This window comes from Corvus kubaryi, unplaced genomic scaffold (assembly GCF_017639235.1).
Source record: "Corvus kubaryi isolate FWS band 111438036 unplaced genomic scaffold, C.kubaryi_AGA036_p1.0 37272, whole genome shotgun sequence".
In the NCBI taxonomy this organism is placed as follows: domain Eukaryota; kingdom Metazoa; phylum Chordata; class Aves; order Passeriformes; family Corvidae; genus Corvus; species Corvus kubaryi.
Genome location: NW_024581084.1, coordinates 576,352 through 589,409, shown reverse-complemented (window position 1 = coordinate 589,409; position 13,058 = coordinate 576,352). Strand labels below are relative to the sequence as shown.

Genomic DNA, 13,058 nt, shown 5'->3' with positions numbered 1-13,058 from the left:
TTCCTCTGATAAATTTATCTAAACGCTGTCTAAAAAAATCCCATGTTAAATTTCTTCCTCGGGAATGTAGAATTATGAAGCCTCGGGGGCAAATTATTCTCTGTGAGAGTTTGAATCTGCAGGGAGCAGATCTGCAAGGGACAACTTTTCAGATGTCAATGTCGAGACACAGCATGGAGGCACAGACTTTCTCTCCTTTTTTTTGGTTGGTCCCACCTTTTTGCCTTCCCCTCCGTGCATTCAAGGGAAAAGCCATCAGAGAGAAAGCCTCAGAGTCAGGGTGCTCTCCATGCTCAAGCCAAACTGCTTCTTTTCTCCCATCAAGCTTTCAACAAAGCTTTCAAGATTCTCTTAATCATTATTCTTTCACTTTCTATTATGCTGAATTCCACAAATTTCTGTGACAGCAGAGTCTAACCTTTTTTTTTTATTATTTTAGATATCTGTGTGTGTGTGTATTGCCTGCAGTTGTCATTTTGTTTACAAGCTGGAGAGAGGTCAGAGCTGGTCAGGATCTGCTGCAGGTTCTCCAAGGAGCACTCTCTGCTGCAGGAAAGCACTTTACACTCAGTACATCAAACTGTCCTTAGCATTTTCCCACCCTGTGATCCAACAGAGAATCCTGGCCAGGCCTCACCCTGGCGTGACCCCGGCCCTGCGAATGGAGGATTTCTCCCAACCCGCCAGCCTCCCCTGGCACAGTGCCGCGGCGCTATCAGAGAGCCCAGCTTCCACCAGATTTATTTCCTGCCACTCTGTGGTTTTCCCAAGTGACAGATAAGAGGATCAGCCACGGAGAAGCCATTTGGGATATTCATCCACGTTAAAACCTCCACTGAACAGGGTGGGTATGTGTCTGGGATCGATGCCCTGTTGGAGACTTCCATTTGTGTCACCCAGTAAATCGACAGCCCCAGTCCAGAGAGATCCTGGGATCTGTATTAACCACGGATATCAGCTGGGAAATTCTCTCTGGGCACAAGTCCAGAGTGTTCCGGATGATTAAATCTACCTTCTTTGTGACTCAGTTCCTGTACAGCGCAATCAAAAAGTAGATACTGATCTCCCTTATGGTCTTGCCCAAAACCTTCCCACGCCAGTCCAAGTCTTGTCATTGGTTTTATTGGAGGCTTTTTAAATGGGATTTTAGCAATGTTTTAATATGTGATTTGAATCAGTTTATGTACAATTAACAGAATTACAAGATCAGGATTTTTTTCCCCAGATCTTTATTAATCAGCACTAATAGTTGGCTAAGGTTTTTTTAATATATTTTTATAATACATTATATATATTATAAAATATAACACATATTATATATGTTATATAATATACCATATAATAGAAAATATATTTATTTATTCATTTAATTTGTATATATTTCCATTTTTTAAAATATGTTTATATATATGCTTGTATTCTTAGCAAGTTACTCCAAAGGGGGGATTCCTCACTTTACTGTTGACTGACAAGTCTGAAAAATCTAAAAATGCAGTCTCAGAACTGAAAGTTCCACGAAATGTTGGATCCGGAGGGAAGACCATTGACTTTTACGAGCTGGTATTTAAGAGTGCTCTTGAATATTTAAACACAAGTGGATGAGTTTAGAGCTAATGCCACAGGTTTGTCTCAAGCAAGGAATTTTTCTAGAAATGCTGTACTGCTGTAGAAGCTTCTCCACCTCTGGGGTGAGGCTGTGTGTGATGCTCGTGGCACCACATTATTCTGTGTCTGGATCCTGTTAACAGATTTGTGCTGTACCACAGGGATGCTTCTTTTGTGGTGGGGACCATTACGAAGATCTCAATAAACTAATTTCCCTCTGTGACAGCCTCTAATCTGCAGCAATAAATCCAGGGAAGCTTTCCTAAGAGGAAGCAGATTTTGGAAGGGCCGGTATCAATAACTGGAATCAGATTTTCTGAAGGGCTCAAATCCTATTTGGACAACGAAATGAAGGCCATGCTTTTAAAAGTGCTCACTTTATTAAAGGACATTTTTGGTGTGTTGGTTTCTTTGGAAGATGCAGTTCTATCTTGTGGTTTCCAGAATGCTTTGACAATCTGCAAATCTTTGACTCAGCTGCTTTGACAATCTCCACATGTGTATGTATCTCTAAAAGTTCTGATTTTGGTTGTGTAATCTGCACCATAAACAAGCCAGGCTCTTCTTGGAGTTTGGCATTTATTTTGTAATCTTCTGTAAAAATAAGAAAAATAAATATCAGAGGTCATTTTTCCTTTATTCATTGCACACAGAGATTTTTTTCGTTGCCCAGGAAGACAGAATGATGCTGCCAGCATATTGGCAACAGGAATGAAATAAAATTGCAATCGTTCCAGCATCGACTGATATCAGTGACATTCTCATAAATTCAAGTTTGGAAAGGAGAAGACGTCCAGATGTTTTGGAAAGAACAGATCATGAGCACTTTACAAAGTGAAAAATATTTATTACAGAAATTGAAAATGCACAGAAAACACAAGTATGTTCAGTGCATATTTTGTTGCTTTTTTGATTATTATTTCCAGGGGAAAAAAAATCTCATTTTTTCTCCCTCATGTCATCTAATTATGTGGTCATTAATGAGAAGGGCATTTTTTTCCCCATGGCTATAGTCAAGTTGAATAATATTACTCCTCTGTACAGGTTGGCTTAACCACTGTTCAAAACCTTTTTAAACCAAGCTGCCCAGCTCTTGTCTCTCAGGCACGACACACCCGGAATAAAATCCAGTGGCACTTTCATTTGGAATGCCCTGGGTTGTTCTTCTTTTCTCTTAGCAGCATTGTAGGTGAGATGTTTGACTTTTAAAATTACATTTTCTGGAAGAAAACTACTTTAAATGCAATTCATGTTGAAACCTGTAAATAATAATTTTATTTACATCCAGGTAGGAATTCTGGAGCTACTGAGGTCACAGTAGCTTGTGAACCTGAATGGCAGCATGAGACTGACTTCAGGCAACCTTAAGGAGATGTTCCCTTGTTATGATATGTATTAGGCTGCTAATCTTTCCAGTCTTTAATCCACAATACTGTATTAAAAGACCAAAAATAGTCTCCACTGTCGTTAAAGGACTGTTTCTGCTTTTTTTTTTTTTTTTAATGTAAGTTCTAGTGGGGAGTTGAATGAATGTTCAGTGCTGACAAACAGAATCCTTCTTCACCTGCATCCTCTGTGGCACAGAGGTTTTCCACACTTCATTTTTCAGTTACCACCACTCTGGGCTTTGGAAATGTTTTTTTGAAATTAATGTTAGCTTGTTTTGTGCGTCAGTGTTGTCACTTCTCAGTCCCTCTAAATTAAACAAATGTTTTAAAGCTGTGTTTGTCCAGCCAAACTCTTGTCATTTCAATTATTAGTGTTTCCAGGAGTGTAAACACTTGTGCAGAGCACAGACGGACGTGGTATAATTGGAAATCTTACCATTGGAAATGTCATTCTGCTTTCCCTGTGTCAACTTGTCATCATATAATGGTGGCACAGGAAAAGAAGTGAATGTCCTGGATATTCCAGCTGATACAATTTTGGTTTTCTCTCACATTTGTTCTCTGGAATAAACAAAATGCAACATGAAAGTTACTATTTCCTGTGTCTCTGATAAATGTTATTGAGCTGTCAGAAATAATGAGTTGAGGTATGATATACATAATAACTATTTACAATTCATCTTCACAAGGCAAAATTCTACTCTTGCAAAATAATCATCCCTTTCAATTGAAGATTTGTGGGAATATGGTAAATAAAATAGCCCACACCTTTCTGCTCACATTGAAATAGTGGGAAATTTCACTTTTACTTCAGTGCCGGTGAAGACAAAACACAGCCTCAAGCAGGAGAAGTTCAGGAGGGATATCAGGAAAAAATTCTTCATGGAAAGGGTGGTTAGGAATTGGAGGGGGCTGCAAAGGGTGGTGGTGGAGTCCCCATGCCTGGAGGTGTCCAAGGATTGCCTGTACATGGCACTCAGTGCTCTGAGCAGGTGACAGGTGAGGATCAGCCACAGGTTGGACCTGATGGTCTTGGAGGGCTTTTCCAACCTCAGTGACTCTGGGATTTCCTGATCCTGTGTTAACCACCATTAAGAAGCGATGTTGTCCTGCTCTATCATGAGCTCTCTGCTGCTTCACAGACTGATATTCCAGAGCTGATGTTTCCCAGCAATGGAGCAGTACAAAGCAGTACAAAACTCTTCGTAGCAGTTTAACATCAGAAAAGCCCTTTGGAGATTCCAACAGTGTCAGGAGAAGGTTTCAGGACAGTGACATATTCTGCTTGTCAAGGCCTCACCTCTCGATGTACCTACAGAGGGACTTGACCTGCAAACTTAAACACTCCAGGTACAACTTACACTTTAATGCAAAAACACTGGGGGAAAAAGAGGCTTTTGAGGGTAATTTTTGTCAGCTGGCAATGATACAGTAAATGGGTTTGTTTTTTTTTTAAATTAAAGAAGAAAAGGAAGGCCCTAGACATGGTGATGGCGGTGGTGGCTCAGGCGGGGCCCATCGAACCCACCCAGTGCTTTGTCTCTAACAGTGACCGCGGGCGCTCACCTGAGGAGAAGTGAGGAAAGCAAGCAGGATACTTCCTTCAAAGAATCTCTCACTTTCTGAGTATTTTCCATTCAGGGAACTTTCTGAGCCAGCTGTGCTCTGTGTTTGGCCTGTGGCATCCAAGTTCTATCTGTCCCAGGCCAGCCCACTGCACCCCCAGGCCCACCCCAGCTCATACCCTCCACCAGCGCTGGTCCTGTGTGTTTGGTTCTTCTCGGCAAGGAATTCCAGGGGTCATCTGGCCCTGGCCAAACCCACCTACTTTGTTCCTTACAAACCTGTGCCCCATGTTTCTCTAAATGAATCACAGAGGCTTGCTTGTTTAGCTGGTACAAGAGCAGTTTGTTTTTTCCACATGGTTTGAGCGCTTTGTTTGTATTTCAAAGTCTCAGTCTTTCTGCCTTTTTTGTGTGTACAGTCAAAGACTGAAAGTTTGCCTACACAAGAGAATTGTTCTGACACACTCAAAGGAATGTGAATTCCTTTTTGGAAGAGATATTCAAAATTTTTCTGGAGCTGGTGGAAAGGACAAAATCAGCAAAACAACAATGACAGCAAATACTCCAACTGAGGCAGAAATTTTTGTTTGTGCAGTCTGGAAAGCGACAAAATCCAGGAAACGTCCCAAAGGACCCCATCACTTTTCAGTGTGTAACGGCATCAGGCTCTGATTCAGCTCCATAACTAGGAGATATTTTACCATGCTCCCCATACTCCTGAGATACGAGAAAATAAAGCAATGGGTTGTCACTCAGTATTCTGATGAGAACACTGATATAAAAAAAAACTACTTTACATTCAATGTTCTGTATATGATCAGCCATTTATTTCCAGTTCTATGGAGAGCTGCTGGGAGGATAATGCACAAGCTTTCTGCATGAGGAATCGGTTTTGCATGACTTTCAAGGAAACTCAAGTTGAAATAATGTCATCATTTATCTGTCACAATGGGAAGGAGGATTTTCCAGATTAGGACGTATCGATGGACTGCAATTTCATCCCTGGGAAATTATTAATTATTATAATATACCATTTTTCTTTTCCACATAATTTTTTCAGGAAACCTATTTATGCTCCCACATCCTACCTTTTTCTATTTTTGGGAAACGTTTAAGGTATATTGTTGCCAAGGCGGGGGAAGAACAATAAACAGGCTTTTCTTTGTGAATGGATTTGTAGTAGGATCTGGAAAACCACAAGACTGGTCAAACCTTAAGAAAGGGAACTTCAACACTGAACTCGATGGGTGATTTCAGACAAAGAGAGAAACCAAGTTTATATTGCATGGAAAAAATAAATTAGGAAAACCTGGCTTCTTAGGTTACACTGTGAAGTCCATGAAATAGTGGAAACTGGTAACTGGTTTTGACCTAATTATGGCAAGTAATTATCCCCCAATAGTTGCTGGTAGAGATGTCTCATGAGCTAGCTCTGTGGAAATTCCTTTGGAAGATGAGATTGGGTGAAGCAAATAAGTTTTAGGCAGCTGTGTGGCAATGATTAAATCATCCTTCCAAAAAGGGCTTTGGAAAACAGGCACTTGTCCTCCTGACTCTCTAGAGAGGGAAGCGGTCGTGATTTGCTTTGAAATGTGAGGAGGAATTAGCTTGTGAACTTCCTTATAGGCGTCCAGCAGGAAGTGATTCCTGTTCGTTGAGCATTTCTCAGAAGCAGGAAATAATAAAACAGTTGCAATTGCCAAAGCAGTTGATGAAGGTGTTCTCCTTGGCTCTCTTTGAATGGATCCAAGGCAGAACAGAGACACATGCATGTTTTCTTTAGGAAAGAGACCTTTTTTAAACTGCTTTTTTATTAAAAAGTGATGCAGGCAGTTGTTTGCTGTTCCAGCAGATGAGTAAAAACAAAGACATTTCATGAGAAACCTGTTCCAAAATGAACCCAGATGCACTTACAGACCAAGGGTGGTATTGATGAAAATAAAGAAAGGACTTAAGAAGTTGTGCTTGTTACAGCAATAAACAAATTCTTTAGAGAAAAAAACCTCCTAAGTCATCCAATGGGAACTTCTATCAGGGACACTCTCTAGGATATTATCCAAATAGTCACACAGCAGTAAATTTGCTATGAGAAGACCCTGTAAATGGCAATTTGGAGTCAGGAGTTCTGAAGCTGCTGGCCAGGAGATTGGAAAAGCTGGTGCTCTGATTCAATAACCATGTATATGCCTGAACACAAACAGTGAAAATGCTGACTCCTCGTCCAGATGGCCTAAACCAGACACAAATTGCAAACACTTCCCTCGGCAGAAGAGCAAGTCATGGGCTGCTGGGGGAATGTGTGCACTCAGGAAGAGGTGGCAGACGTCTTTCTTCCTGTTACTGCAGAGGAGGGATGAGTTCCTGTATCACCCATAGGACCTGAGTGCAGAGTAGGAAAAATGAGCATTCAGGCAATTAAAAACCTCCCAACAAGAGGAGCTGATGTTACAACAGCACATCCCAAAGGTGTCTGGGACTGGAACACACCATTCCCCTATGGTATCACTGTAAGAGTGTCCTGGGCATGGTGACAAAGCCTGATATTGAAGGTAAATATAATAAAAGCACTGCATAAGTGCTGTGTATCCAACCTACGGCAGTAAAAGCAGTTGTATGTTAAATACAGTTGTGCTATAAGGGTTTACCCGGTTGTCTGGGCACACATAATAGAGCTTTTCTTTGCCTAGGGTATCTAGTCACAATGTACAAATAGGTTTGATGTTAAATAGTTGCTCTACAGAGAGAGAGAGTAAAACAATCCTAATGCGATCCTGTAGTGTGGTGAGTGGTGTCATTTGGCTCTTCCCTGGGGCCTGACATGAGCCTGGGGCACTCGCCAGTGTTTCAGTGAATGAAGCTGGTTCAGAGTCACTGGCAGGAAAGCAACTGGAATCCAAAATGACTCAGCAGGTCTGTGAGATTTTAAGGAACAGCAAAATATGCAGATTGCCCCAAACCTGATGTAATTCGAGTTGTGTCCATTTCAGATTCTCCAGTTCTGGTGGCTCTGTTTGTGATACAGCACAAAAGGAATGGAAATAAACATGTTTCACGCTTCTTGACAGAACCCTTAATGAGAGTACAAAATGTTTCTTGGTGCTCCTCATGTTTTGGCATAAGTTGATTAAGGCAAGAAAAATCTATTCCCTTAAAGAAAAAGAAGAGATTTGAAACATGTGCAGAATAGGTGGGGACCAAATTAAAAATCTTTATATTTCACTGGATTTCAAATCAAATTTGGAAGTAGTTGCTCACAAAATAAAATCCATGAAGCAAGGGCATATGGCAACAATTTCTAGGGCATCTGGTGTGATTCTCTAAGTTTAGAGAAAAGCAGGGCTATCCGTGTCATTGGTTATTTGGTGAAATGCCACGGACATTCCAGTTCTGCCAGGTTGCACCCAGAAACTGAGATTACTCTTTAAATTAAGAGTAAAATAGCATGTAGCAAGTTATTTCTGTTCTGTGCTAAGTGTCCATGTGCACTTTTCCCATCAGCAAATAAGACTTAATTCGAGTTAATTAGCTGGCTTTCATTCTTGAGAGATGAAACATATTACACATGCTTACACAGACAGACAAGTGCGTAGATATGTTGGGGTAGAACTTTCAATATGCGCTTATTTCCCATATGTGTAAATTTGTAACCACAGGAATAACATTTATTAAAAACAATATGATTAATCCTGTGTTTCTGTATTTAATGTATATATTGTGGTTTTATATTAGCATAGTCATTATTTATGTGCTATTTTTCTGAGTGTATTAATATGAGAGGATGCCATGGGCAGATGTTTCTGTATCCAGGGACTTGGGAACATTTTGTGTGTTATGTGAGTAAATGAAGATGAACAGGTCTATTATTTTATGGAATACTTGATGGCATTGATGACATAAAACCAAGGTAAAAGTCTGTTGTGTATGTGCTGAATGCCCTAATTAGTGAAAGAGACTTGGTGAATGTCTCCTAGACTTTTTGTTGAGGATATTTGTATTGAAATAAGAAATATTTAAGGATGTTTACATTGATACGTAAAGATACATGGCACAGTACAGGGGACAGGACATCCTGTGATACTGTGTGATGCACGGTTCAGTGTGGCCTCTGCCAGCGCTCACACATCTGTGGCTGCGTTTGTGAGTGGCAGGAAGGGGAAAGGTGTGTGGAGGAGAGCACATGGCTGCACTGTGTTTGTTGTGGTGGAGGAATAACGATTCTCGGGGTAGCTGCAGGAAGCGCGTGTGGCAAAGGCCGCCGAGAGCAGCGGGGTGCAGGTTCCCCGTGCTCTGTGACACGGTGGTGGCTATGCCTTGGGCACGGTGTGGCAGCTGTGCTCATGCGGGTGAAGGGAGGCAGTGATGGAAGCAGGGATGGAGGTCACCGTCCTGTTGCTGCCGGACCGGGGTGCCGGGACCTGGCGGAGAGGGAAGGTGTGGGTTTCCATGGCTGACACTGGGGAAACACTGTCTGTGATCTGCCCGGGGTGTGTGTGAGTGCGTGGAGGGAGGCAGCTGCCGTGTGTGAGGGAGAGAGAGAAGGGGCTGCTGAGTCTGCGTGTGCATGGAGAGAGCTGGGATCCACCGGCCTAATTAGCGGGGGGGTGGGCGGCGCCGGTCTGTGTGCCGGGGGTGTGCGGGGAACCTCTGTGTGTGTGAAAGTGAGAGGGGGGCCTTCTTTGTGTGTGTATGTGCGAGGGGATCTTCTGTCTGTGTGTGATAAGGGAACCTCTGCGTGTGAGTGTGTGTGGGAGAGAGAGAGAGAGAGAGAAAGTGATAGGGGAGATTCTGTGTGTGTGTGTTTTAAGGGAACCTCTGAGCGTGTGCGTGAGAGTTGAGGGAAGCTTTTGTGTGTGTGTGTGTGTGTGTGTGTGTGTGTGTGTGTGAGGGAAGCCTGTGTAGGTGAATGTGAGAGAGATGGGGAACCGGTGTGTGCGTGAGTGGAACCGGTGCGTTTTGGGGGGAGCTGGTATGCGTGAGTGAGAGAAGCGGGGTGTGCGGGGAGATCTGGTGTGTGTGAGAGCAGCCGGTGTGCGTGTAAGAGAGCTCCCCGGTGCGGGAGCTGACGAGGGCCAGCAGGTGCTGCCGCCCTCCTCGTTCCCCCCCGGCGCTCCCCGGCGGGGGCGGCACCGCGCCCGCCCCGCCCCGGCCGGGGGCTCGGTCGCTCAGCCGCGGGCGGAGCAGCCGGCGAGAGGGCTTGGGATCCTCCTCCGCTCCGACGTCAGGCTGGGAGCGGGAGGCAGCGCCCAGCGCCGCCGTTGCCAGAGGCTCGGCGGCCGCCGGACGGGGCGGACGTCGGGGCGGCGACTCCCGGAGCGGCGGGGGGTGGGGAGGAGGCGCTATGGCCGACGTGTTCCCGGGCTCCGAGCCCGGCGCCGACCCGGAGGCGGCGCGGCGCTTCGCTCGCAAGGGCGCCCTGAGGCAGAAGAACGTGCACGAGGTGAAGGAGCACAAATTCATCGCGCGCTTCTTCAAGCAGCCCACCTTCTGCAGCCATTGCACCGACTTCATCTGGTGAGACCCCCCCTCGCGCCCGCCGCCGCCCGGGCCCGCTCTGCCGTGGGGGATTCCCCACCCCGGGCAGCCCCGGCGCTGTGCCCGGCTCCGGTGAGCCGCCCTGCCCTCCCTTCTCTTCCCTGCCCACCCGCCGCGCCCCCGGGCAGACGGTTCCCGGTGCCGCCGCTCCCCCCGGGGCCGGGCAGGTGACCCCGGTGTGGGTGACCCCCCTTGTCCCCTCGCTGCCCTGGCGCTGTCGCATCCCTCTCCCGGTGGGCTGTGTGCGGCTGACGCTGCTCGGGGGGCCCCGGCCCGGGGCTGTGCGCACCCCGCTTTCGGGGCGGGGGAGTCTCCAAACTTGCCGGCGCTCGGTCGCAGAGCCCAGCAGGGTCTGGAGACCCGCGCTGGGGCCATCGCTTCCCAAACGGTCCAGAGCTGTGTTTCTCACCCCTTGTCCCCGGTTCTGCTCGGCGGAGCCGGGCTGGGGGGCTCAGCCAGGCACAGCCGTGCTGGGACGGAGGGTGCCCGTGTCAGACTGGGGCGTTGCTGGGTGGCAGAACTTGGGTCACCTAGCCTCAGCTCCTGGTCAGTGCCTGCCCTGTTCCCTCCTGCTGCCCGAGGGCGGGCAGTGAGGCCGGGAAGGCACCGTGACACCGCTGCTCCGGTCCGCGCCGAGGAAAGGGAGGAGTGGTTTTTGTGAGAGAAGGGTTCCTGCTTGAGAGGGCAGGAAAACTCCCTACCAACACCCGCATTGCTAAGCTGGTAGGGAAAAATACACCCATGAGTTCGTGCGTGGCGGGGCAGGGCGGCAGCTCCGCGCAGGCCGGGCCGTTCTGCGCTTGTTCCGCGCCCCGTGCGAGGAGCGGCGGCCCCGGCCCGGGCTCGGCAAGAACCGTGAGAGCCTCGGGGTCCTGTACCTGTAGGGACCGTGCAGCACAAACAGCTCGGGATTCCCCTCCTTCACCTCGCTCCAGCCCTGCTCCGCTGCTCAAGTTTGCGCTGCAGGTCTGGTTGCCGAAAACGAGATCTGTGACTTATTTTGGCCAAAGTTGTGAAAGGTCTAGATGGGTCTGCACGCAGCTGGCTTTGTGTCCGTGGCACGCTTCTTGCTCTTTTTATGTGTGTTTGTGTCTGGACACGGACCTTTTCCTTCTTCCGTCAGTTTTGCTCTGCTTGCATGCTGAAGCAAAGACTGTGCTTGTGCCAAAAATGATTGAAATATATTTGCAGGGTAAGGAAGAAAAGCTGAGATGGTAGACTGCAGGAGAAACAAGTCAACTTTATGACTTTTTTTTCCTTTTTAACTTTTTTTTCCTTTTGTCCTAGTTGCAAAAAAAAAAAAAAAAAAAAAATTGGAGTTGGGTATGGTAAAAGTGAGAGACCTTCAGAAACTGCTTCAAAGTTAATCTAAACCAGAATGAGTTGAGAGGTGTGAAAAACCGCTGCAGGGTTATTGCCGAGCGGTGTTTGTGCACTTAAGTAGCACAATTATAAAACAAAGCAGAGCTCTGTCACGAATGACAGGATGGGTTTGGAAGTGAAAGGGTATCCTGTGCCTGACAGGTGGCAAGAGTGACTGTGCTCTTGCCTTGTCCTGCCTACTGAGCCTGAGGAAGCTCTTCACATTCCTTAGAAGAGCATCTGACAACTTGAAAATTTGTTTCATTTTCCAATTTGGAGATGGACTGGTCTCAGACAACCATCGCGCACCACTGAAAGGGCTTCGCCTGTTTCCAAAATGACTTGTGTCAATCAATGTATGTTTGGAGGTATAAAGAATAGTAAACACAACCTTTCAATGAGCTACACAAATAGATTCTTTCCTTAGATTACATTTCATCAGCTAATATTTACCAAAATAGTTTAGTGCTGTGTTATCCTCTTCAGCAACTTTCACTCTCCACTCTGTTTCTGGAGTGTCAATATTTTTTTAAGACTTTTTACTTAAAAATTACATTGTAACTGCTTGGGGAGTGGAATGGGCTGCAGCTCTGCAGGGATTCAGCTCAGACACTGAGGAACAGCCCTGCTTCTGGAGTAGATAAAAAAGGAAGGTCTGCAAATAAGTCTATTTCAAAGGACCACAATTATCTAAAGTCTGTTTCATGTTCTTAGTCCCGCCATCAGCTTTCCTATGATTGCATTTCCACACTTCCAGCTTTTGAGTTTTGTGAAGATGAGTGAGAACAGCATCAGAGTGACAATATAGGCATGTGTGCTGCCAAGAAAACAAATAATTTGATTTTTCTCCTGGTTTTCCTAGTTTAGGTTTTCTTAGAGCAACAACAAGTAGTGACTTGTGCACACAAATGTACAGAAATTCTCTAAGCTGTGTCATTTCAGCTTCCACCTGAAGTAAGAGTGCACTGAAGGTTTTGTCTCTTCCATAAATAATTAAATAAAGGGGAGAAATTGTTGGTGTTTTTTTTTTTTTTAAGAAATCATTTCCATAAAGTTGATAATTAAACCACGTGTTGTTAATTGCACACAGCTTCTCCAGCTCACGGCTTTTGTCTGTTTGGGTTTGAGTGTGAGCGGCTCCAGCTCTCCAGATGAAAAACAGGCTGCAAAGAAGGGGGAAAAGGCAGAGAAATGTTTATAGGCAGGATACGCAAAACAGTTATTTTTGTGGGAAGAAAATGGTAAATGCTTAAAGATAAACGAATAAATCCACAGCAGTGCAGTTTGCCAGAGGTATAAAATGCGTTGGATCTCTGGATACCACTGTCACTGTATTCATTGCAGAAGTGTTACACACACATTTGTATTTTGTTATGGAAATGGAGCAAGGAAGCTGGAGAATAATCAGTATGAAAATCATGGGCCTGTCTTCTCACTTATATTGAAACAAGCAAAACCTTTAACCTGCCTGCTTTCCACACAGCAAACGGCTGGACTCTAGCTGAGGCTCATAACACCGGCTTGTAATCCTAAAATTTGGATGAAAACCCAAGTCTAGTTTGTTTTATGTGCCTTTGCTGGAACTTGGAATATTTTACGTGGCTGT

The 13,058-nt window shown here is 45.4% G+C and overlaps 1 protein-coding gene across 4 annotated transcripts in view; it reads left to right on the top strand.

Moving 5' to 3' along the window:
- The first annotated feature begins 9,816 nt into the window (after nucleotides 1-9,816).
- PRKCA (protein kinase C alpha) overlaps nucleotides 9,817-13,058 on the top strand; it is a 146,857-nt gene continuing 143,615 nt past the window's right edge. Inside the window, exon 1 of one of the 4 annotated variants that reach the window (XM_042025493.1) lies at nucleotides 9,817-10,069. In XM_042025493.1, coding sequence (XP_041881427.1) covers nucleotides 9,897-10,069 — 173 coding nt within the window. In that variant the 5' untranslated portion in view covers nucleotides 9,817-9,896. The other 3 variants (XM_042025491.1, XM_042025492.1, XM_042025494.1) reach the window with 3 other exon arrangements.